We start from the raw sequence: 26,269 nt of genomic DNA, 5'->3' as shown, positions 1-26,269 counted from the left end.
AATAGGTTTGAACTGAAAAATATAAAGATTACTTGAGAAGCTGTGTCTGCTGATTGAAGAAGCTGCTGTCACATTTCCCTCAAAGTTGCAGAAATTGATAAATGAGAAAAATATGCATGTATAGGAAAAAACATATGGGATTTGGTATCATCTGTGGTTTCAGGCATTCACTGGGGCTCTTGGAATGTATCTCCCATGGATAAGGGGGAACTACTGTAAAATATATGGTATGTCAGATGATGCTATGGAGGAAAAGCATAGAAGGAGGAGGGGATAAGAAGAGGAAGGCTATTTTGGGGGCATTGCAATTTAAAATAGGATGATCAGCGAAAGCCTCATTGAGAAGATGACATTGAACAAAGACCTAAAATAGGTGTAGATAGCAAGGAGGCTAGAGTTGCTAAGGTAGAGTAAATGAGGAAGGAGAGAGAGGAGGAGATGAAGTTGGGAAAAGGGGCAGAAAGGAGAGGTTGTCTAGAAGTCTGTGGATTATTATAATGATTTTGACTTTGATTCTGAAGGATCTGATCATCCACTATTGGGAATTTTGAAGGGGAGAAGAGAAGATTTTCGGAATAGAATCCATACTTTTTGAAGATACAAAAATAATATCTTGATGAAACTACTGGATGTCTTAATCTTTTATCTATGAAATAGCATTTCACGTTGGGCAATTTAAAAATTCATGTGTCGATTACATTCGATTCTTTGACACTGCTATCTTAATAAGTGATAATGAATTTTATGGTTTGATTCTTCAGATGGCCGCCAAGAACGGGTCATGTTTGACAAAATTACATCTCGAATCCAGAAACTTTGTTATGGACTCAATATGGACTTTGTTGATCCTGTAAGTAAATATGGTTTATATCTTGGGTTCCTTGCTTTATGTGACTATTTTTACTTGTATCTTATCTCTGGCCCTTCCCTTACTTAACATATTTTGGTTTGGTATTCTCCTTATGGCCTTGGATATAAAATGTGAATTCATTGCTTAAAACCTTTTTTCTAAATTTTGGTTCTGTACTTTGAATTCTTACTTTTCAGAAGACTAAAAAGTGAGCAAAGAGGAAAACCTGACATTGATATTTCATGTTAGAGACTTTCTTGAATAAATTATTTTATTCATAAGTGAAAAAATGTATGGTAAAGCTTGTTTTGGAATTGTGGTCATTTGAGTAGAAACCGATTTGAAATTTGCTTTTTGTTATCTATGTAGGTGAATACATTTAAGTAATATAAAGTAGATTTCATGAGCAACATTTAAATTAAGGAGAACAGACCATTCATAAGCCAGTTGCTCTGCTTTCTCATTTCCTATAAATCCTCTACTCTAGACCCTCATCATCCCTTATCTAGACTGTTGTCTATAATGGTCTCAAAAGTAACCTTCCTCTTATCTTGCCCTCTTCACATGCATCTTCCACTTGGCATCTAAAATGATCATCCTAAAATGGGAGTATCTTAAGAACCTTTTTTTCCAAACCCACCCATATTGCCCTAGCCTTATTTAGGTATTCTACCTGTACTGCTGTAGCACTTGTGCTGGCCTCATAGCATTAAATTAACCACATAATGTGGAAAGTAATTACAAGCCTGTCCTCCCCTAGTATTGAGGGTGGGCTATATCTTATTCTTGGGATGTCTACAATGTTTGGCACGTATATAGATACTTGATAAATAGTGAATTGGCCAAAATGGTCAAAAGAAAATAATTTTATACAACTTTAAAATATGCTTATTACAAATTCTCTTTTACATTAAAACAGTAGAATGTTAAGTTGGAATGAACCTGCTAGATCATCCTATTTCATCTTCCTTGTAGACAAGGAAGGTCCAAAGAGAGAAGGGAAGTGACTTGTACAAGTTAGTGGGAGTGTTGGGAGAAAAACCTAGGTCTCTTGACTTTCAGATGTTCTGCCTCAGGTGATACTATATTTCAAAGTACAAGGATACTATATAGCAGACTCAAGCTTTCTAGGGTAGATTCAGCTGAAAAAGTCTGCGTGCTATTAGATCTGGCACAGTTAACACACAGATTTTATCCTGAGTTTTGATTAATTGCCATGTCGCACCAGAAACAATTTAGAACAGGGGTCCCCAACCCCCAGGCCACGGACCGGTACTAGTCTGTGGCCTATTAGGAACCAGGCCACACAGAAGGAGATGAGCGGCAGGAGAGCAAGCAAAGCTTCACCTGTATTGGCAGGGACACCCCAGTGCTAGCTTCATCGCCTCAGCTTCACCTCAGATCATCAGGCATTAGATTCTCATAGGAGCACTTGTACCAAAAAGGTTGGGGACCACTGATTTAGAAGACTTTACTGTTCTTTTATTGAACATAATTTATCTGCTAGATCTGAGAAGAAAGTGATCAGGAACAATTTGGTCTTAGGTAAAATGTAATTAGAATAGATTGTAGACTGGTAATTACACTTTTTTTGAGGGGGGCATGTTTTGGTCAACTGGGCAATACTTTTATTTTCTGTTGAATTAAGCTTTTTTTTAAAGATTCAGTAAACACAAATCACAACTTAGTATTTGTTTTCCTTAAAAATGTGTGGTAATAACTTGTACATTGTATATTTTTAAAAGGGGAACCTCTTACAACATGGTCTTGAAAACAGTGAAATTCAGTGAGGTTGAGTGGGATGTGAAGCCAGACTAGCCAATAATCTTGAGCAAGTCCGAGTAACCTGATCTCAGGTTCCTCATGTAAAATGGTGATAGTAATCATGTCCATCTCACAAGGTGATTGTAAAATGTCAGAGAAGATTATGAAAGTTGAGACACTTTGTAATTCATGAAGTACTAAAGAAAGAGTAGTCATTAAATTATTTGATGAATCAGCCCCAACCTTAATTTATACTTTCGTCTCTAATTGGAATGATTGAAGTTTGATTCATTTGCTTTCCTTTACTTGTCCTTAAGTAGAAGGACAAGTAAAAATTAGGAAAAAATGGGTAATTATGTAGCTGGAACCCTGATCACGTAGGGATAATTTGAATGAAAGATGAGGAAATCCTTATAGAATCATTGGTCTTTTTTCAGCTCTTTCCCTGTGAGACTGTTGATCTTTGTTAAACCTATACTTAGATTTTAAAAAATTAATTAATTTTTTTTTGGTGACCCCCTCTTTGTGTAGTGTATATTAGTATGCATTTTCTGGCAGTTATGTTGGTTTATGAACTCTTATTACTAAGTTTCCCACAGCCCACCATTTTAAAAGATAATTTTTCAGAAAAGGAAATTGTTTTATTTTGATGTAATTTTGATTGTTTTCTTCATTGCTCTATTCAGGAAGCTGTTGGTTCTTGAGAAAGCTCAAATAATTCTTGGTTTTGTTTTTATAGGCTCAGATCACCATGAAAGTAATCCAAGGCTTATACAGTGGGGTCACTACTGTGGAACTAGATACTTTGGCTGCTGAAACAGCTGCAACCTTGACTACTAAGCACCCCGACTATGCCATTCTGGCAGCAAGGGTTGCTGTCTCTAACTTGCACAAAGAAACAAAGAAAGTGTTCAGTGGTGAGTCTAGAGAAAAAAGTTAGAATTTAGTATTGGAAAATGTATAAGGGTACTAGAATGAAACCTTGAATGTCAAAATAAAAGTTATATCTTGCTTAAAAAGGCAAAATGTGTAAGTTAGTGGAAGAGGGGGGACTAGAACTTGTTTCTCCATGCTGCTGATTTGCTGAATGGGTTAGTGGATTCTTTTCTTTATTTTTTTGTTCTGTCTCTTTTAAGTAGTTGGTGGTATTGTGGTTGAAAAAAATGAGTAGTATTTATTGACAAGTTCTGGGTTAAACAAAATATTATCTTTAATCTTTTGTCACCATTAGCAAACACTTCATTCCATCACCGGCATTTTACAGCTCAGGGAGTGTGGGCAAAAGAAAGTTAAATAATTTGTTTGGTTTATAAGAAGTCAGATGGTTGATGGAGAGAGAAATCTTTGGCTCTTGATTCCAGATCTCTTATGTGGGACCTCATATATTATACCTCTCTTTTTAGTAGATTTATTGTAAAGATATTAGTTCTCCCAAAATTGAACTATATATTCAAGTCAGTTCCAATCAAAACACCAGCATTTTGTGTGTGTGTGTGTGTATGTGTAATTATTGTTCACAAATGCAAAGGGATATCTTTAAGAAGAGCAAATGAGAGGGCTTATTAAAGATGCATTTATAGATGTGAAATGCTTGGGGCGATAGGTTCTGAATTTTAAGTGAAATTTTATGTTAGGGTAAAAAAATTGAGAAGAGATTATAATTTTTGCCTTTCTTTATTTTCAACCAGTATTTGTCAGTGGGGTTGGCTATCAGTCACCTGGGAATATTTTTCAAATTACAAGAGGCTTTCTACACTCTTAACTCTGGAAACTTGTTTCATAAGTGAGGCATTATTATATATTTAGTCAACATGTGTATTTTTATTGAGCACTTTCTATGCCAGGCACTGAGGTGAGTTGGGATGAAAAAATGAGAACCACTAACCACTGTTTTAAACTATTAACTGAAAAGTGAATTAACTCTTAAGTGATTTTGACATTTTTATTTTTTGTTGTACTTTTTTTTTTTAGATGTGATGGAAGACCTCTACAACTATATAAATCCACATAATAGCAAACACTCTCCCATGGTGGCCAAGTCAACATTGGATATTGTTTTGGCCAATAAAGATGTATGTATAATGCTTTTCTAGTGAAAAAATTTTTTAAATAGATTCTTTTTTTTAAAATAAGCACATTTTTAAAAACTTAAACACTACAAAAGATACAGGTAAAAAGTAATTCTCTTTTGTTCCCTAAATCCTAGTTTCTCTAGAAACAACATTTTATAATTTTAAAATGTATTTTTCCAGCACTATTCTATAATACACCTGTGTGCACGTGTGCGTATGTCTGTGTACATATATATTTTTCCTTTTAGTGATAGTGTACTGTGCATACTGTTTTTACTGAGAATTTATCTTAGAGATAGTTCTATGTCAGCATTTATGAATTTACCCTATTTCTAACAGCAGCATAGCATTCCATTTTATAGGTTTGTTGTTATTGTACATATGTGTAAGAATTACTCCAGTGATGAATATTTGTTTCCCTTTTTCATTGCCGTAAATGTTCTTGTATGGTAGTGTTTTGCTCATAGATGAGTATATTGGTAAGATAAATCCCGTAAGTGGAATTGCTGAACCAAAGAGTATGTGCATTCAAAATTTAGTAGACCTTGCCAAACTGACTCCTAAAAAGGTTGCTCAGGTAAAATTTTGAAAGATCTTGCTCAGCAAGTTAAAAATTATCTACTTGTGTTCCAACCCCTTTCTTAACTAGATCCCCGAGTACAGAAAAGATATGTAGGTCCAATCAGCCCTTTTGCATACAATTTATTTATCATGGATATCTGCACAGATAGAAGCCAGTTTTAGCTTTAGGTAATAGAATGATTAGTCGGTTGTCTCTCTAAATATGTATCTGGTGTTAAAAAGACCGAGAGAAAGAAAACAGTTGTTTGTATGTGTTGTTCATTTGTATAATCTGTACATGTATAATATGTACAAAAATGAAATAACTACTGCAAAAACCCATATCTAAAAAAAAATAAAGATAACCAAGTATTTCAGTTCTCCATTATTCACACAAGGCCCCTACCTGTCTTTGGCAGCAAAGATACCTTAAAAATTTAAGAGAAAGGGAGGAGCTTCATATAATTATTCCAATCCTGAGACATGGATCATTATACATCAACACTGATAGTATTTTGAAAAACTTGCTCCATTTTTCTGTATCCAGAATGAATCTTTGTATCTAAATGCTTTTTGTTTCCTCTTAATAGCTTTATAGCATACAAAAACTATAACAATGGCCAGTTCCTCTATAAAATCTTATTGTCACAACAGTAGTTTGTATGAAACCTGTTGAAGGACCATGGATTTTGAAGAGCCTTAGAATTAATGTAATCCTACTTTCTGTCATTGTTTATCATGTATATGGTTATGTGTAGTTTAAAATCATCTAATTTTTATAATAAAAGTATGAGTAAGTATGTAGTACCAATACTTTTAGATTGACAGCTAATTTAAGAACATGTTTAAGGATGACAATATGCTTATGTTCTTTCCCTCTTTAATTAGAGATGTACTATAAATATAATGGGGAAAGTTTGGAAAGTCACATTTATATTTTTACTTATATACAACTTAGATTTATGTGTTTTCTTCTACTTTTACAACGTACAATTTTTTAAACCTAATTAGGATACTGAATTTATGTTTTTTTCTTACGTTAGATATGGTTTTCTATTCTATAACAATAACACTTAGTGTTATCTCTTTTGTATCCTATGTCAATTTTAATTCTGGAATCAGGGGTGAAAGATGTCAGATTTTGTGAAAATAAGTTTAATTATCTCAATTATGGGTTCTTTTTTTCATCTCCACCAGCGCCTGAATTCTGCCATCATCTATGACCGAGATTTCTCTTATAATTACTTTGGCTTTAAGGTAAATAAAGTGGGAATTTCTCCTTACATCAGGAAATACAGGTTTTTGTTTATGTTTTAGTGATACAATTATAAAGGCAGTAAGTTATTTGGAGTTGGGAGTTGGGATGGACCTGGTGGATTAGTGGAATTAAGGTAATGGTGGTGGTTTGAGTTAAGGAAAGATAGTTTATCCATTTGCAGTTTTAAAAATTTCTAAATACTACTTCTGGATTACTTGAGGAGTTATGCAGATAATTTGCTATAATGATTCTCTATTATTCTACTGTTCATGCAACGACTATTGAATCCTTACTGTGTGCTGAATGCCTTTCTCCGTAATTTATGTTGATAAACAGTGATTGAGAACATCAGTTTTGGTATCACACCACCTGGGTTCAAATCTCTTCTTCATTTCTTCTTAGCAAGTTACTTAATCTCTCTGTGTTTCAGTTTCTTCATCTTTAGAATGGGGATAATAAAATTTCAGTACAAATTCTGTTGTGGATAAGTGAGAGTGTTTATGTTGCTTGGGTCAGTGCCTAGCCTGTTATAAGTATTTTATAAATGTTAACCATTATGATGATCATAAGGAATGCCACAGCTTCTGCTCTTAATATTATATGCATTAATATAGAGCTGGGTTTTTCCAGAAATTTTCATGCAGTCTTTTCCAGAACGGACAGCCAATTAATGTTCCAAACTGAAGCTAGTAAGAGTAAATATATTATTTTCATTTAAAATTATATAAAAACTGAGAGGATTTAAATAGATTGCCTTATTTTGAATGATATATCCACTGTCTTGTACTGCTCTGGAAGTTTTTGCTTTGCTTTTTTAGACTCTAGAGCGGTCCTATTTGTTGAAGATCAATGGAAAAGGTGAGACATGAACATGTTTGTGTATTTTATTTTCTGTTCATTATATTAAATATAGAGCTTTGAGCTATTGGCCATAATATTTCTTTTTAAACTATAAATAACATTTAACTTTAGGTTTAATTTATGAATGAATAATTGTCTTGCTTACTGGTTTAAAATTTTTAAAACTGTCTTTGGGTGTTCCTTTTTTGACTGAAGTACATGTCTCAGCCTAGTTTTTCTGACATTTCCCATCATATGAAAACTCTTTTTTTTGTTGTTTTTAGTGGCTGAAAGACCACAACATATGTTGATGAGGGTATCTGTGGGGATTCACGAAGAAGATATTGAAGCTGCTATTGAAACGTACAACCTTCTTTCTGAGAGGTGGTTTACCCATGCCTCTCCCACTCTTTTCAATGCTGGCACTAACCGCCCACAGCTTTCTAGGTATGTGCCATCTATAATTGCTTTCAAAGTTCTGAAATGGTTTGACTAGGAAAATAAACTTTGGCTGGAAGAAACTAGGCAATTCATCACAGAAGAATTAATTTAATGAACATTTAATCACTCCTGCTCTGGTTAAATGAGATTTGTATTCTGGAAAGATCTCTCACTTTAGTGTGGTAAATGAATTGGAGAGAGGCAAATGCTGGTATTGAAATTTTAAACTTGATTGTGATGATGGTTGCGCAATTCTGTGAATATACTAAAAGCCATTAGTTGTACACTTTAAATGGAATTTTAGGTATGTGAATTATATCTCAATCAAGTTTTTTTTTTTTTAAATCAAGTTGTTTTGAAAATAGTAAATATCAACAGAGGACTCTTAGAGTCTCTTCAAGAGATTATGGTATTTTTGGAGAGAAATGGACAGATTCTAGAGACATTTAGGAGCTAAAATTGACAGAATTTAGTGATGTTTTGAATATGAGCCAAGGATGGTTCCTGAGTTTATGAATAGAGTAATAGGAAGAATGATGATACCTTTTCTGAGAAAGGGGACACTGGAACAGAATCCAATAATACATAAAAAAACAAAAACAAAAATAAAAAACCACTTTTAGCAAATTGGTTTATCCCAGGAATTCAAGGATATGCTAATATCAAAAAGTATATTAATATAATCCATTGCACTAACATACCATTTAATATTCTTTCATAATTAACAAATTAGTAAAATCAATACAGAAAATAACTTAATTTGGTAAATGATACCACTAAAAACTTAGATCTATCACTTTTTTTCAGCATTATAGTGGAGGCCCAAGCCAGCATCGTAAGATAAGAAGGAAAAAATTGGAAATGAGGGAACAAAACTATAATGATTCACAGATGATATAATTTTTATATAGGGAATTAAGAGCATCTACAAATTATTAGAATTAAGATTTCAGCAAAATATATATATTAGCTTAATATAAATTAATTGAATTTCTGTAAACTACAGATCTTTTATTTGTCTAACTTACTGTCTTTGGATTGTATAGTTATTTTTGAGATTTCACTTTGCTTCATTTCCTTGCTGATTTGTGATTTTTGTTTTCATAGCTGTTTCCTTCTAAGCATGAAAGATGATAGCATTGAAGGCATTTATGACACTCTAAAGCAGTGTGCATTGATTTCCAAGTCTGCTGGGGGAATTGGTGTTGCTGTGAGTTGTATTCGAGCTACTGGCAGCTACATTGCTGGGGTAAGATTCTTTCGTATGGCTGAAAATGTATAGGCTGGAGGAATTCAAGTCCATAAGCAACCAAGCTTATGGTTGAGAGGGCGAATGGTGGGGCTTGGGAGACCTGGCTCTCTGTTAATTACTAGCTGGCAGCGTGACTTGGAGTGAGTCATTTCACTGCTTCTGGCTTCATTTTCATCTATCTTAGAGGTTTAGATTAGATGCTCTGTAGGATCCTTTTTAGCTCAGATTTTGGAATTCTGATTTATTTTACAATAATAGCAACTCTTACTTATTGATTGCTTACTATGTGCTAAATCTGTTATAAAAGTTTTACATTAGTTACTCATTTAATCCTTACTACAACTTTATGAAATAGATATCATTAGAAGTACACAGTGGGTACTTTACGCCTTATAGTAACTTGATGAGTATAGACAGTATTGTCTTCATTTTCTAAGTGAGGAAACAGGCTTAGAAAGTAAAATTACTTCCAGAGATCAGTCACTTAATATGTGATAGAGCTAAGATTTAAGCTTTAAACATTGACACTTTGATGTAAATTCAAGCCTCACTTGAATTGGGAGTCAAGATAAGGATTTTTAGGTAAAACCTGGATTTAAATCCTATCTACATTACTTACTAATAGTGCTTAGTGCAAGTTATTTTACATCTCTGAATTTATTTCTTCATCTGTAATATGAAGAAAATATCTAACCTTTTAGAATAAAGCTAGAGAATCCAGAAGGAAACCATTCCATTACATGGGGTTCTGGAGATTCTGTGATATATACAGCACTTTCACACAATAGTAGCGTGAACCATTGCTCACTTATGTTTCTAAACTGAGGCTTGCCTTGAGTTAGAAGGATTATTTTGAAATTCGATGATGTTTCTTCTAGTCTTAGGAGTCTATATTTTCTTATCTTCATTCTAGAATTCATTTATTGCTGAGAATCTCTCTTTACCTTATTTATTATCTCGATTTACCCATTGTGTATAATTCTAATTGTGTAAGTTGCCTTGAATTCTTGTGGGAAAAAGACATTTTAGTGGTGTTTTTACTTTACCCAAAGTATATGTTTATATAATCACCTTTAGAAGGTATGGTGTCCTGATTTTGGATTCTTTTGACTTGTAATTGTTATATCTCATTGTAAATTAAAGATGCCATGAAGTAACTATACATCATTGTAATTTATTCAAGGTTTTGTTTATTTAATGTTCCCTACGTTTTCAAAGCAGAGGTAGAACTGGAGAGCAGATTAAACTTTATGGACTGGGAGAAAGTAATTTGTTCACTTTTGAGCCCTGTGTTCTTTTTTCTTGTTGAGTCCCCTTTCTACTTCAGATACCTTTATTCTCTGTCTCTCTTTCAGACTAATGGCAATTCCAATGGCCTTGTACCAATGCTGAGAGTATATAACAATACAGCACGATATGTGGATCAAGGTGGAAACAAGGTATGCTGTTATTTTAAAGTATTGGAAATCAGAACTAAAAGTTTTTAGCCATGTATGCTTATGATAAGATGGTTTATTGTGTATATTTCTAACAACTTGGCCTATTTTTTTCATGTTTAAAATCAATTTACTGAGTATAATTTACTTACTTTAAAGTACACTTGAATGTACAGTTTGATGGGTTTTGACAGATGTATACACTGTAATCACCATACCATTCAAAATATAGAACATTTTCAGTACTCCAGAATGTTTCCTCATGCACTTTCATATTAATCACCCCCTTTACTCCCACCCATGCATAATGACTCCAGGTAGCCAGTGATCTAGTCAGTAGCTTTTTTACATGACAGTTTATTTGCAAAGAATTTTTGAAGTTGTGACTCATATTAATACCTAACCTTGCAAAGGGGTTGTAATATGTCTTCTAGGTTTTTCTTAAAACAAAACAAAACAGAAAACAAAACTTTGCCTATTTTATAGAGGAAAAAGTAAAGTTGAGAGGATTGAGGTCATTTATTTAGTATTACCAGCAGAATAGTTTTTAACTTGAGCCTGCTTCTTGTGGATATGTAGGCACACTAATCACTTCTTAGTTTATGAACTTCTCTCTGGTGTACTTAAAAAGAAATCTATGGGACCTTGATAAGACAGATCACCTTTTTGACCTTTAATAAAGAGCACAACCTGTTGTCTAAGTTGAAGTGATTTTCTTTGGGCTTTACATATATGTCACATTGTGTAAAGTGAGCTAGATAACCGAAGAGGAAGCTCCATCTCTAGTTTACTTATCACTTTGAACAAGTTATTTAATCTTTCTTTTTCCACATTTTCTTTGTTAAATGTTCTTTTTTACTCCTAGAATTGTAAGAAAAATATTAACTACTTTATATTTTTATAGTATTTTTGTTTGTATTCTCTCATTTAATTCATTAATTTTACTGATAATCCAAGGAGATATAAAAGTGTTTTGGAAAATGTGAAGTTTCTTTGTTTCATTCTGATTCTGAAAAGAATGATGATTTATTTACCATTAGCGACCTGGGGCATTTGCTATTTACCTGGAGCCTTGGCATTTAGATATCTTTGAGTTTCTTGATTTAAAGAAGAACACAGGAAAAGAAGAACAGCGTGCCAGGGACCTTTTCTTTGCCCTTTGGATTCCGGATCTCTTCATGAAACGAGTGGAGACTAATCAGGTAAGAGAAAGGTACCTGTTAATAATAATGACTCGATTCATATAAGCCTTCTCGTCAGTTGTCATAAATCATGCTTAGGAAGAGTCCACTTAATATGTTTTGCTATGGAAGGCATTTTGAACATGTTATGAGATGTCATTCCTGCCTTCTTGGATTTTTATTCTCTAAAGTAGATGTTGTCTGACCTAAATGCTTGAAAAGTTGTATACAAACAGGCAGAACTAGGTGTTTGGCTCTGAGCCTAAAATGATTATTTCTATAGCAGATTTCCAAGAGAGTCCATGTAAGACACCCTCTCCCTTATAGTGTTCCTAACAGACTATGTATGGTTGATTATTTGAAGTTTCTTACGGGTGGTACTATTCTTTCCTTTGTAGGAATGGTCTTTGATGTGTCCAAATGAGTGTCCTGGTCTGGATGAGGTTTGGGGAGAAGAATTTGAGAAGCTATATGAAAGGTATGGGAAAAATATGAAAGTAATAATATTTTACATATTTTTCTCCATACCATACCATTCAAAATATAGAACATTTTCAGTACTCCAGTACTTATTCGGATGTCTACATTTTAAAATGTTACCACTCATTAGCCAGTTTCTAGGAATCTTTGGGAGCATCTAGAAGAGAATATGATTCATAATTTTATTTTGGTCAGCTTTTTTTTCTGAATCTTTATTAAAATTTTGGTTTCCATTTTTCTTAAAACTTTGGGACATGTAAATATTCGCTTGGGTTTTTCCATTGATGCTTTTAAAAATGAAGGCAAAGAGTTAGCAGCGTTTTTTTTTTTGCTTTGTCATACAGTACATTTGATAAAATCAGTTATGCTTTGTGTTGCACACAGGAATCGAGCAACTTGGACACATGTGAATAGTTCATTAAATAATGGAACAATAGTACTACTTTAGCACATTAGCATAATTTGACTACTTTAGGTTTTTGTTTCTTTTAATTATGGAAGGTATTGATTTAGTGGGATCAGATGTATTTGAAGGGATTTAACACTGCCTGACTTTCCTCTGATTTTAGTGAGGGTAAAATGAATATCATATTCCTTGTTTTTTTTCTTCCTTTGCAAAACTTAGTAAAAAATTTAAGTTTTTATAATATTATATTTTAATGTCTGCCTTCAAGTTATCTGCAATAAAGATTTTCTTATGAAAAATTAAAATAATGTTACCTTTGCCTTTCAGTTATGAGAAACAGGGTCGTGTCCGCAAAGTTGTAAAAGCTCAGCAGCTTTGGTACGCCATTATTGAGTCTCAGACTGAGACAGGTACCCCATACATGCTCTACAAAGATTCCTGTAATCGGAAGAGCAACCAGCAGAACCTGGGAACAATCAAATGCAGCAACCTGTGTACAGAAATAGTAGAGTATACTAGCAAAGATGAGGTAGGTAGAAAAACTTCTGCCTGAGTCTAGTACTGAGAGAAGAATCTTTGGAAGTTACTGTTTGTGACTCCCTCACTTTATTTCACTTGAGATGAGTGAAGGGAGTTTTCATAGCTTGTTGATAAACAGAAGGGCACTAAAATAGAATTACAAAGGGAGAAAGAGATGTGATCTATGTCTTTGAATATATTTTAGTCAAAGCCATGTAGAAGACTGTCAACTTTTTCTTACACATTGTTATAATAATCTTTACTTGAGAAAAATAGCAATATACAGTTATGGTAGTTTGAGACAAACGAAAATGTGTTAGGATGCTCATTCAGTTTAAAGTATGTAAACACATAGAGTCCTTTCAGTGAATGTTGAGAAAATTCTAATCTCAAATCTTTAATGATTCACAGAAGAGGCAAGGCTAGAAATGAGACCTAGGGTTTTGTTTGTTTGTTTGTTTTGTTTTTGTTTTTTTAAGTTTCTGGAAAAACTTCCATTTGGGAAGAACAGCCTGTATGACAGATCAGGGATAGGGTTAGGTTCTGTGCAGTGAGTGTCCAATAAGTTTGTTTTGATGGAGCAAATACATTAAGGTTTGGTATATGGAGGGATGGGTTTGGCCAGGGGAAAGGAGTTAGTAGGTGAAAGCTGGCATGTCACAGAAGTAGGGAACCCTTGTAGGTTTCTGAAAGGGAATACATCAAAATGCTAGGATGAGAAGGCTAGTTCTTGCTTATGGTTATAGAGTGGCTTGGTGTAAGAAGAGGTTGGAGGTCAGCTTAAGGAGATTGTTGCAGTAGTTGGATGACAGGCTGCTTGGATATTGGATGCAAACTATGGAAATGAAGAAGGAGCAGATCACAAATTCTAGGGCCTAAAAAATATGACAAATGAAAAATCAGGATGAAAATAGTGAGTTGAGTATACTGCTAAGGTTGCAGTTTAACAAAATTTATTGAGCACCACCTATATGTAAGACAACTGTAGTAAGTGCTCCGGAAATATAAATGAATATGGCTCAGTCCCTGCCAGTTTCCTCTGGAAACTTATAATTTAGTTGGAAGAAATTGACATATACTCTAACCATTATACAAGATAGATTTTTTTTTTACAGAGACTAGAGTGACCCTTTTAAAAACAAAAATCGGATCAGATCATTACCTTGCACAGCTCTCCTCTTTGACTTTCTAACCCATCCAGAGTCCTTCCTTTTTTAAATTGAGATATAATTCACATACCATAAACTCCACCCTTGTAAAGTATATAATTCATTGTTTTTTAGTATGCCCACAAGGTTGTGCAACTATCACCAGTATCTAATTCTAGGACATTTTCATCACCCCAGAAAGAAACCTTCAACTTCTTAGCAGTCGCACCCTGTTCTCCTTTTCTGGTAACCACTAATTTATTTTCTGTCTTTGGATTTGCCTATTGTGGGCATTCTATTTAGATGGAATCTTGTAACATTAGGCCTTTTGTGTCAGGCTTCTTTCACTTACCTCGTTTTAAAGCTTATTTATGCATGTTGTAGCATGTGTCAGTACTTCATTTCCATCCAGTAATCTTATAGTGCCCTATAAGGTCCTATACAACTGGGTACCCCCTCTTTACCTGCTGTTACCTTCCCCCTTGCTCACTGTGCTCTAGCTCTACTAATTTCTGTGCTGTTTCTCAAACTTAGCATACATGCTCCTGCCTCAGGATTTTTGCTGTTAATGCTCTTCCCTCCCAGGTAGCCAAATGGCTTGCTTTCTAACCTCTTCAGTTATTTGTTCATACGTCATGTTCTCAGTGAGATCTTTGACAGCTCTTTTTTAAAATGGCACTCCTTCCATCCTTATCCCCAGGATACTCTGTCTTCTTTTCCTGCCTTATTTTTCTCTCGGGCATTTATCAGACTTATGTGATCTGAGCTATGTTTTAAAAATGGGTTCTTTGGCAACAAGTATAGAATTGAGTAGGTATGAAGGGCATGAGGTGAGAGGAGTTGAGGGTTTGAATTGGGATAGTCATAATCAAAATGGAAAAAGAAGGTGTGTTCATCATTATTGAGCATTTAGTACATGCCAGATGCATTGCTAGTACTAAAAATATAGGGATAAATAAGATATGATTCCTATCTGAGAAAGGTCACCACCTAGTAAATAGAAAGCATAGATAGAGGAAAAATCACCTGAAGAGCGTTTTCCAAAAATCACAAACTTGGGTCCTCTGTTATAAAGGGCTAGTCAGAATCTCAGTGACGGTGAGGTTGGCATGTGTAATTAGGAAGAGCTTTCTGCAGTGATGTAAATGTCCTGTATCTGGTGGTTCTTGAGCATTTGAAATGTGATTAGTACAGCCGAGAAACTGAATTTTAAATTTCATTTAATTTTAAATAGCTACATGTGGTTAGTGATTATTGTATCGGACAGCGCACATTACTGACTAAAACAGATGTACATAAACAATCACAGCATAGTATAAGTTTGGTAATAGAGCTGTGTACTATGGAACAAAGGGTTCTCTTCATCTTACCTGTTTCACTGGAACATGTTAAAACTCACATATGTGAATAGGTACTGGGATTCAGAAATGAACTGGTGAATGATGAAGAGGGAGAAGTCAAAGATAAAAATGAAAAATTTTAATATCAGAGTATTAGATGCCTATATAGTAGTGTCACAGACACAGGGAAGAAATAAAAATTGTGTGATTCTTGACCTTTTTCTCTACATTCCAGGTTGCAGTTTGTAACTTGGCTTCCCTGGCCCTGAATATGTATGTCACACCAGAACACACATACGACTTCAAGAAGTTGGCTGAAGTCACCAAAGTCATTGTTCGAAACTTGAATAAAATTATTGATATTAACTACTACCCTATCCCGGAGGTATGAATAAATATCTCTGCTTATTGGTAATTATTGAAATCTAAGGTGGAGAAAGTTTATCACAGTTTGCCTGCCAGTCATCATTTAAATGGTCATCACTGGAATGGTGTGAGAAAACTGAGATAAAAAGAGTATATGTTATTTGGTACAGAACGTTGGCTTTTTCTGTTCAGTAATGTCTCTTTTTTCTCTAAATCTATTGGCACAAAGGCATACTTATCAAATAAACGCCATCGCCCCATTGGAATTGGGGTACAAGGTCTGGCAGATGCTTTTATTCTGATGAGGTATCCTTTTGAGAGTCCAGAGGCCCAGTTATTGAATAAGCAAATCTTTGAAACCATTTATTATGGAGCCTTGGAAGCCAGCTGTGATCTGGCCAAGGAGCATGGCTCATATGAAACCTACAAGGGCTCTCCAGTCAGCAAAGGAGTAAGTATATGGGTGAAAAAATTTTTTTTTTATATTCTGTGTGCATGCCTCCCTCCCTGGGGGTTCACTGGACGAAGTCTGTGTGTTTATACTGTCTCTGCCCAGTCCCCTCTTCGTTCGCTGTCTGCTTTGCCCATGGTACCCCCTCTGCACAGTCTTCTCCCTGCTGCGCCCGCCACCCCCTTTTGCATGAGCCTTGCCATTGTGGGGTTGCCACTGGCCACGAGGAGGCAGGCAGGTCAGCTTGGAGCTGCTGGGCACCATGGGCTCTGCTGTAGCCTGAGCAGCCTGCACATGTGTGGAGTGTGTGTGCATTGTGTGCATGGCTGGGGAAACACCAGTTAAGGTGAATAATATGTCTTTTTGCCTTGAGTTCCTATAATAGGTTGAATGGTAGCCCTCAAAAAGATAAGATTACATTCTAATTCCTAGAACCTGTGAATGTTACCTTATTTAGTGTAAAAAAGGTCTTTGCAGATGTAATTAAGGATTTAGAGATGAGATTATCCTGAGTTATCCAGATGGGCCCTAAATCCAATGACAGTTCTTTTAAGAGACAGAGAGGAAGAAGAGGTAACATGACCATAGAGGCAGAAATTGGAGTGATGCAGCCACAACCCAGGAATGCTGACAGCCACTAGAAGCTAAAAGAGTCAAAGAACATGACCTCCTCTAGAGCATCTGGAAGGAGCATGGCCCTCCCAACATGTTGATTTTGGGCTTCTGGCCACCAGAACTATGAGAAAATTAATTTTGTCATTTTAAGCTACCAAGTTTGTGGTAATTTGTTAAACCAGCCATAGGAGACCAATATGGTACTTTTGTCTTCTGGAGTAAAAAGGAACTCTGTTTTAATCTCTTATTCACAACTAGTCATTGCTAAAATGACTTAAGAAGAATGTTAACTGTATTAGTTTTCTAATGATAAGCTGTGGATTAAAGCAACATATGTTCAAGACAGGCTGTACCCAGGGTCAAAATGGAAGAGTAGATAAACTCTGCTCTCCTTGTTCCATGATCACATCAAAATTAACAATTTTAGAACAACCATCACTGAGATCCACCTGAAGCCTAGCTGAACAGAATTCCTATAACAACCAAACCCAGGATGAAAAGGAATGTTAAAGGGTCTTCTTTAAAAAGAAAGGTAAAGAAAGATAGAAAATATGATTAATAAAATAGCAATAACCATGTACCTATCAATAATTACCTTAAATGTAAATGGATTAAATGCTCCAATCAAAAGAAATAGGGTGGCTGAATGGATAAGAAAACAAGACCCATATGCTACCTATACTTCAGATCAAAAGACACACACAGACTGGAAGTACAGGGATGGAAGAACATTTCATGCAAATGGAAATGATGAAAAAGCCAGGGTAGCAATACTTATATTAGACAAAATAGACTTTAAAACAAAGGCTGTAACAAGAGACAAAGAAGGGCATTTTATAATGATAAAGGGCTCAATCCAACAAGAAGATATAACTTGTAAACACTTACACAACCAATGTAGAAGTACCTAAATATACAAAGCAAATATTGACAGGCATAAATGGAGAGATTTACAGTAATACAGTAATAGTAGGGGACTTTAACACCCCATTAACATCAATGGATAGAACATCTTGACAAAATCAGCAAGGAAAGAGCAGCCTTCTTTGACACATTAGACCAAATGGATTTAATTAATACTTTTAGAACACTTTACCCAAAAGAAGCATAATATACTATTTCCTCAAGTGCACATGGAACGTTTTCCAGGGTAAACCACATGTTAGGCCACAAAACAAGTCTCAGGAAAATTAAGAACATTGAAATATCAAGCATCTTCTACAAACACAATGATATAAAAGTAGAAATCAGTTATAAGAAGAAAACCGAAAAACAAAAACATGGAAGCTAAAAAAAGCTGCTAAACAATGAATGGATTAACAATGAGATCAAGAAAAATCAAAAGGTACCCTGAGACAAAGAAAAATGAAAATACAGCGACCCCCAAAATCTGTGGGACACAGCCAAAGCAAACCCAAGAGGGAAATTCATAGCAATACAGGCCTACCTCAAGAAACAAAAATCTCAAATAAATAATGTAAACTTAAAACTAAAGGAACTAGGGAAAGAAGAATAAATAAACCCAAAGTGAGCAGATGGAAGGAAATAATAAAGTGTGGAAATAAACAAATAGAGTCTAAAAAAACTATAAGAGATCAATGAAACCAAGAGCTGGTTCTTTGAAAAAGATAAATAAAATTGCTAAACCTTTAATCAGACTCATCCAGAAAAAAGAGGATCCAAATAAAATCAGAAATGAAAGATAAGTAACAATTGATATCACAGAAATACAGAAGGATTGTAAGAAAATACTATGAACAATGTGGCGACAAATTGGACAAACTGGAAGAAAAGGATAAATTTCTGGGAAACATACAGTCTTTCCTAGAAACATACAATTGTCCAACACTGAATCAAGAAGAAACAAAATCTGACTAGACCAAGAACTATTAATGAAATTGAATCGGTAATCAAAACCTCCCAACAGTCAAAAGTCCTGAACCAGATGGCTTCACAGGTGAATTTTACCAAACATTCAAAGAAGACTTAACACGTCTCCTTCCTAAACTATTTCAAAAATTTTAAGAGGAGGGTAGGATACCAGGCTCATTTTAGCAGGCCAGCAATACCCTGATTCCAACACATTACAAAAATAAAGTTATAGGCCAATATCCCTGGTGAACACAGATGAGGAAATCCTCAAGAAAATATTAGCAAACTGAATTTAAGAATACAGTAATAGATTATATACCATGAACAAGTATGATTTATTTCTGGGATGACAGGTTTCGTTCAGTATCCACAATCAACTAATGTGATATACCACATAAAGAAAATGAAGGGTAAAAATATCAACAGATGCAGAAAAAGCATTTGAGAAATGCTTTTACTACCAGGCTATAGTAATCAAACCAGCATTGTGTGGGCACAAAATTAGACATGTAGATCATTGGAACAGAAAAGAGAGCCTAGAAATAAATCCATGCCTGAGTGGTCAACTAATCTGTGACAAAGGAGGCAAGAATATACAATGGAGTAAAGGCTATCTCTTCAATAAATGATGTTGGGAAAACTAGATAGGTATGTTCAAAAATGAAACTAGACTACTTCCTTACACCATATACCAAAATAAACTCAGAATGGATTAAAGACTTAAATGTAATATCTGAAATCAGAAAATATAGGCAGTACACTCTGACATTACTCTTAGCAATATCTTTTTTAGATATGTCTTCCCAGGCAAGGGAAACAAATACACAAATGGGACTACATCAAACTAAAAAGTTTTCGCACAGTGAAGGAAACAACATAACGAAAAGACAGCCTACTCAATAGCAAAAGATATTTGCTAGTGAAACATCTGATAAGGGTTAATATTCAAAATATATAAGGAACTTAATGCCAAAAAAACCCCCAAACAATCCTATTAAAAAATTGGCAGAGGACTTGAACAGGCATTTCTTCAAAGAGGACATACAGATGGCCAATAGACATATGAAAAGATGCTCAACGTCACTAATCATGAAGGAAATGCAAATCAAAAGCACAGTGAGGTCACCTCACACCTGTCAGAATGGCTATCAGTAAATCAACAAACAACCAGTTTGGGCGAGGATGTGGAGAAAAGGGAACCTTTATGCACTATTGATGGGATTGTAAATTGGTGCAGCCACTATGGAGAATAGTATGGAGGTTTCTCAAAAACCTAAAATTACAACTACCATATGACCCAGCAGTTCCACTTCTAGATGTTTATCTAAAGAAATCCAAAACACTATTTCAAAAAGATATATGCATCCCTATGTTTATTGCAGCACTATTGACAACAGTCAAGATATGGAAGCCACCTCAGTGTCCATCGATAGATGAATGGATAAAGATGTGGTGCATATATACAATGGAATAAGAATGAAATCTTAACCATTTGCTACAGCATGGATGGACTTGGAGGGTATTACACTAAGTGAAGTAAATCAGAGATGCCACGTGATTTTGCTTATATGTGGAATCTAAAAAGCAAAGTAAATGAACAAATGAAACAAGCAAACTAATAGATACAGAGAACATATTGATTGTCGCCATGTGGAAGGGGGCTTAGTGAGATGGGTGAAAAAGTAAATGGTTAAGAAGTACGTACTGCCAGCTGTAAGAATCACAGGGATGTAAAAGTACAGCATAGGGGATATAATCAATAATATTGTAATAACTTTGTATTGTGTTGGAAGAGTACTAGACTTATTGGTGTGATCACTTTGTAAGCTATATAAATGTCTTCAGGTGTTGTACACCTGAAACTAATAAAGTATTGTGTGTCAACTGTAATTGAAAAATAAATTTAAGGTAAAAGGACAGGATTTTGATCCATGCTACAACATGGATGAATCTTGAGGATGTTATGCTCAGGGAAAGAAGCCAAATAGTGTATAATTGTACTTATACAAGGTACCTAGAGTAGTCACACTTATAGAGACAGAATGCTGGTTGCCAGAGGTGTGGGGGAAATGGGGAGTTATTGTTTAATGGATATAGAGTGTCTGTTTTGCAAGATGAAAAGAGTTCTCGAGATGGATGGTGTGATGGTTGCACAACAGTGTGAATGTACTTAATACCATTGAACGATGTACTTAAAAATGGCTAAGATGTTAAATTTTATGTATATTTTACTAAAATACAAAAAAAAAACTTTAAAAGAAGAATTGGTACCTATTTTTCTCAAACTATTCCAAAGAATTGAAGAGGAGGGAAGGGTCTCAGACTCATTTATGAGACCAGCATTACCCTGATACCAAAACCAGACTACAAAAAAAATTATAGCCCACTATCCCTGATGAAAATATACACAAATATCTTCAACAAAATATTAATAAACTATATTCAGCAGTATGTTAAAAGGATCATATACCATGGCCAAGTGATATTTATTCCTGGGATGAAGGGTCGGTTCAATATCTGCAAATCAATTAATATGGTATACGACACAATGAAGGATAAAAGTCATGTGATCACATCAAAAGATGCAGAAAAGGCATTTGACAAAATCCAGCATCCATTTATGATAAAAACTCTCAGCAAAATGATAAAGGCCGCGTAAGACACCCACAGGTAACATTACCTTCAACTCTGAGAAGCTGAAAACTTTGCTTAAGGTCAGGAACAAGAGAAGAATGTTCAGTTTCACTACTTTTATTTAACATAGTGTTGGAAGTCCTGGCTACAGCAATCAGACAAGAAAAATAAGTCATCCAAATTGGAAAGGAAGAAGTAAAACTCATTATTTGCAGATGACATGATACTATATATAGAGAACCCTAAAAATTTCATCAAAAACTATTAGAACTGATAAATGAATTCAATAAAGTAGCAGAATACAAAATTAATATTCAGAAATTGGTTGCATTTTTATACACCAGTAACTATCAGAAAAAAAATTAAGAAAACAATCCCGCTCCCCCCAAAAAAACCTAGTAATAAATTTAACCAAGGAGGTAAAAGACATGTACTTGGAAAATTATAAGACATTCAAGAAAAGAATTGAAGATATAAATAAATGGAAGGCTGTACTGTGCTCATAGATAGGATGAACTAACACTTTAAAATGTCTTTACTACCCAAAGCAGTCTACAGAGTCAATGCAACCCCTATCAAAATACCAATGACATTTTTCACAGAAGTAGAACAAATAATTCTAAAATTTGTATGGAACCACAGAAGACCCCAAATAGCCAAAACAAGCTTGAGAAAACAAAGTTGGCTGTATCGTGCCACCTGATATCAAACTATATATAAGCCTATAGTAATCAAAACACATGGTACTGGCATAAAAACACATGTAGATCAATGGAACAGAATAGCCCAGAAATAAATCCACGCATATATGGTCATTTAATCAATGACAAAGGAGGCAAGAATATACAATGAGGTAAAGACTATCTTTTCAATAAATGATGTTGGGAAAACTGGAAGATACATTAAAAAAAAATCACTGTCTTTTACCATATATGAAAAAAACCTCAAAATGGATTTAAGACTTAAATGTAAGACTTGAAACCATAAAACTAGATTAAACATGGGCAGTAAACTCTGAAATTGCTCTTAGCAATATTTTTATGGGTATATCTCTTCAGGCAAGGGAAACAAAGGAAAAATAAATGAGACTACATCAAACTAGTCCCATTGCACAGCAAAAGAAACCAATAAAATGAAAAGACAGTCTACTCAATGGGAGAAGGTATTTGCCACTGATATATCTGATAAGGGATTAATATCCAAAATATGTAAAGAAGTCATAAAACTTAATACCAAAAAAAAAATCCAATTAAAAAATGGGCAGAGGATCTGAACAGTTCTCTAGAGAGGACATACAGATGGACAACAGATGGGAAATGCAAATCAAAAGCACAGTGAGATCACCTCACACCTGTCAGTGGATATCATCAATAAATCAACAAACAAGTGTTGGGGAGAATGTAGAGAAAAGGGAGCCATTATGCACTGCTGGAGCCACTATGGAAAACAGTATGCAGTTTCCTCAAAAAAATTAAAAAGTAGAACTACCATATGAACAAGCAATTCCACTTCTGGATATTTATCTGAAGAAATCCAAAACACTAATTCAAAAGTTTATGTACATTCTTATGTTCATTGCAGCATTATTTACATTGTCAACATATGGAAGCTACCTCAGTGTCCATCAACTGCTGAATGGATAAAGATGTACATATATGCAATGGAATATTAGCCACAAATAAAAATGAAATCTCAATTGCAGCAACATGGATGGATCTAGAGGGTGTTATGCTAAGTGAAGTAAGTCAGAGAAAGATAAGTACCATGTGATTTTGCTTATATATGGAATCTAAGAAAAGGAAACAAAACAAATGAATAAATACAAAGAACACACTGATGGTTGCCAGATGGGAGCTGAGTTGTGGGATTGGATGAAAAGGGATTAGAGATTAAGAAGTATAAATCGCCAGCTATAGAATTAGTTCGGGGATGAAAAGTACAGCAGAGGAAATATAGTTAATATTGTAATAACTATGTATAGTGTCAGACGGGTACTGGACTTACTGGGATGATCACTTTGTAAGTTGTATATATAAATGTCTAATTACTATGTTGTACATCAAAACTAATAAAGTATTATATGTCAACTAATTGAAAAATTAAAAGAATTCTCAACATTCATTTTCTTAGTTTTCATGGGTCAGGAGTCTAGGCTCAGCTTAGCTGGGTCATCTTTTTTGGTTTGCACAAGGCTACGGACAAGGTGTTGCTAGAGGCTGTGGTCTCATCTGAGGCTCAAGGTCTTGCTCCAAGCTCACCTGGTTGTTGGCAAAATTCATTTTCTTGCAGCTCTAGAACTCATGGCATCTTTTTCAGCCTCCTTCACTTCAAGAAGGGCCCAGTCCAGGCATTCTTTTGACAATTTTCCTTTGGTAAGTTAGGTCCATCCATGATAATCTCTCTTTTGTTTAACTCAAATTGATTGATTTGCAACCTTAATTACATCTGCATAAACCCTTCACTTTTGCCATAATTTAGTGAGGCATCCATCATATTTCCAGGTCCTGTACACACTCAAGAGGAGGAGATTATATATACATGGACTGTGTACCAGGAATGGGAATATGGAGGCTGTCAGAATTCTACCTTTCACACTGCATATATTACTGGTTTTATGATTGTCTTCCACGTAAAATGAGATGTTAATTTTAGTTCTGACCTTCCTGCTGGTATTTAGGAAATCTAATGTGGTATTGTTTGGAAATAGGTGTTTGTTAATTAAGTAAATAGCTAATATTTGCAAGCAAATAAGAGTAAGGCTTTTACTATAGAAAAAGTGCATTTCAGCAACACACTTTCATGAATGTTAGGATTTTCTGGTTTGTAGGTATGGTATAGGTTCTCTGAGGGGGCTCAGCAGGGACATGGGGAAGAAGTAAGCCTTAACCAATTTTCTTAGCTTGTTTCTTTTCAATATGACTTCTTGGAAATTAATCCAAGAAAATCTCTAGACCTTGTATTCTTTACACAGTTATACTAGAACAGCGGTCCCCAACCTTTTTGGCACCAGGGAGTGGTACTCCTGTGAGAATCTAATGTCTGATGATCTGAGGTGGAGCTGAGGCAGTGATGCTAGCACTGGGGAGCGGCTGCAGATCTTTGCTTGCTGGCCTGCCACTCATCTGCTGTGTGGCCAGGTCCTAACAGGCCACTGACCAGTACTAGTCCGCGGCTCGGGGGTTGGGGATCCCTCTACTAAAAGACAGCATTTGTTGGGATGTGAGGGCATGACCAGTTAGTCATTTGCTTTTTGTTATAGTTTTAAATTGTCATCGAGTGATATATTGGGTTGTTTATTCCTTAGATTCTACAGTATGATATGTGGAATGTTACTCCTACAGACTTATGGGACTGGAAACTTCTCAAGGAGAAGATTGCAAAGTAAGTAAAGACATGTAAAGTACCTTTGAAGTAAAGAGGGTTCAGGTTTTTATCCTGGCTCTTCAGAATTTAGTTATGTTATTTTAACTTCTGAAACTGATTTTTCTCCTTTAAATGGGGCTAAAATGACCTATCTACAGAACTGTTGTTTAAATACTTCATAATACATGTAATCTGTAAATTGCTTGGTGCAATGGAAATATTTCAATATATAGTAGATATTATTAGTTGATCTTGTTTTAGAGGCTTAACTACCTAGATCAGATGTGCTTACTTTTTAAATGTGTTTCACTTTAATTTATTGTTTAACTACATTTGGCACATAAATGACTTTTGTTGAATTGATTGTCATAGGAATAAGGGATTTAGGAAGAGCTTTCGGAGGGTATAATGTGTTAAATTGCATCAAAGAAAAATGTAAAAATTGAGTCTTTGTAGTTCTTTCAAGCTAATAAATGTGAGAGATTTGAGGGCAGGGAGAATGTTTGCTAAGTGAATAATAAGTTGTTTTTATTTTCTGTCATGAGTCTGTCATCTCTGGATAAATACAAAGTTTCTATATTTGCAAAAAGAAGCAATAGTTTTAAAATGCTCTTTAAAAATATCTATTTGACTTAAAAGTGTTTTATTACTCCAATAATATTTGTTCAAAATTTTAGAAAAACGTGTGGAGAGTAAAATGAAAATTACCCCAGTACCCCCTCCCCACAAAAACTTGTTTGCCTGTTTTTGTCTGTCATCCTTCAGACTTTCTCCTGAGCAAGTGTGCATGTATTTACATGCAAATGCAACTTTTGCAAAAATGGATTTGTACTCTATTTTATTTTGTTTTTCTCAAAATACTGTAGTTTATGTATTTTTTAATATACAACCTTATTAAATTTCAAAGTTAATACATGAATACACATTCATTGTTAATAAAGTTCACATATAGAAATAAGTAAAAACTCTTCTTTATAGCTCTTCTGCCAGCCACTTATCTAACAAAAGAAAAAACCAACTTATTCCTTTTTTTAGAGATAACCATTATTAATGGTGTGTATTTTTCCAGTATGTTTGCAGATGCGCACATACGGTTTTGTTATAAATGTGATCAAACTTGATATATTCCGAGACTTTATATTTAGTGACTTATTTTGGAGATCATTCTCTTTTAGTAGATGCAGTTCTACCTAATGTTTTTAATGATTACAGATAATTTCATATTTTGGCTATATCATATATATATATATGTGTATATACACACACACACACACACACACGACTTCCAAATGTTTTCCTGTCTGTGGACAGGAAACCACTGTCCACTTTACTGAGGAAGTAAAGACATGGAGATAGCTATGGCTTGCTCAGTGCCTCACAACTAGATTGATAGTGAGAACCCAGAATCCATTAGGATATT

The 26,269-nt window shown here is 34.7% G+C and overlaps 1 protein-coding gene across 1 annotated transcript in view; it reads left to right on the top strand.

Moving 5' to 3' along the window:
* RRM1 (ribonucleotide reductase catalytic subunit M1) overlaps window positions 1-26,269 on the top strand; it is a 37,518-nt gene that overhangs the window by 6,275 nt on the left and 4,974 nt on the right. The window contains exons 2-15 of the mRNA XM_039847910.1: window positions 762-850; window positions 3,354-3,531; window positions 4,586-4,686; window positions 6,445-6,504; window positions 7,324-7,363; window positions 7,630-7,792; window positions 8,894-9,035; window positions 10,394-10,477; window positions 11,515-11,676; window positions 12,054-12,133; window positions 12,869-13,070; window positions 15,784-15,933; window positions 16,144-16,365; window positions 24,791-24,867. Coding sequence (XP_039703844.1) covers window positions 762-850; window positions 3,354-3,531; window positions 4,586-4,686; window positions 6,445-6,504; window positions 7,324-7,363; window positions 7,630-7,792; window positions 8,894-9,035; window positions 10,394-10,477; window positions 11,515-11,676; window positions 12,054-12,133; window positions 12,869-13,070; window positions 15,784-15,933; window positions 16,144-16,365; window positions 24,791-24,867 — 1,750 coding nt within the window. The remainder of the gene's footprint in view (window positions 1-761; window positions 851-3,353; window positions 3,532-4,585; window positions 4,687-6,444; window positions 6,505-7,323; window positions 7,364-7,629; window positions 7,793-8,893; window positions 9,036-10,393; window positions 10,478-11,514; window positions 11,677-12,053; window positions 12,134-12,868; window positions 13,071-15,783; window positions 15,934-16,143; window positions 16,366-24,790; window positions 24,868-26,269) is intronic.

This window comes from Pteropus medius, unplaced genomic scaffold, assembly GCF_902729225.1.
Source record: "Pteropus medius unplaced genomic scaffold, Ma_sr-lr_union100, whole genome shotgun sequence".
Lineage (NCBI taxonomy): Eukaryota > Metazoa > Chordata > Mammalia > Chiroptera > Pteropodidae > Pteropus > Pteropus medius.
The sequence above is the reverse complement of the archived record's forward strand: the minus strand, read 5'-3'. Positions and strand labels throughout refer to the sequence as shown.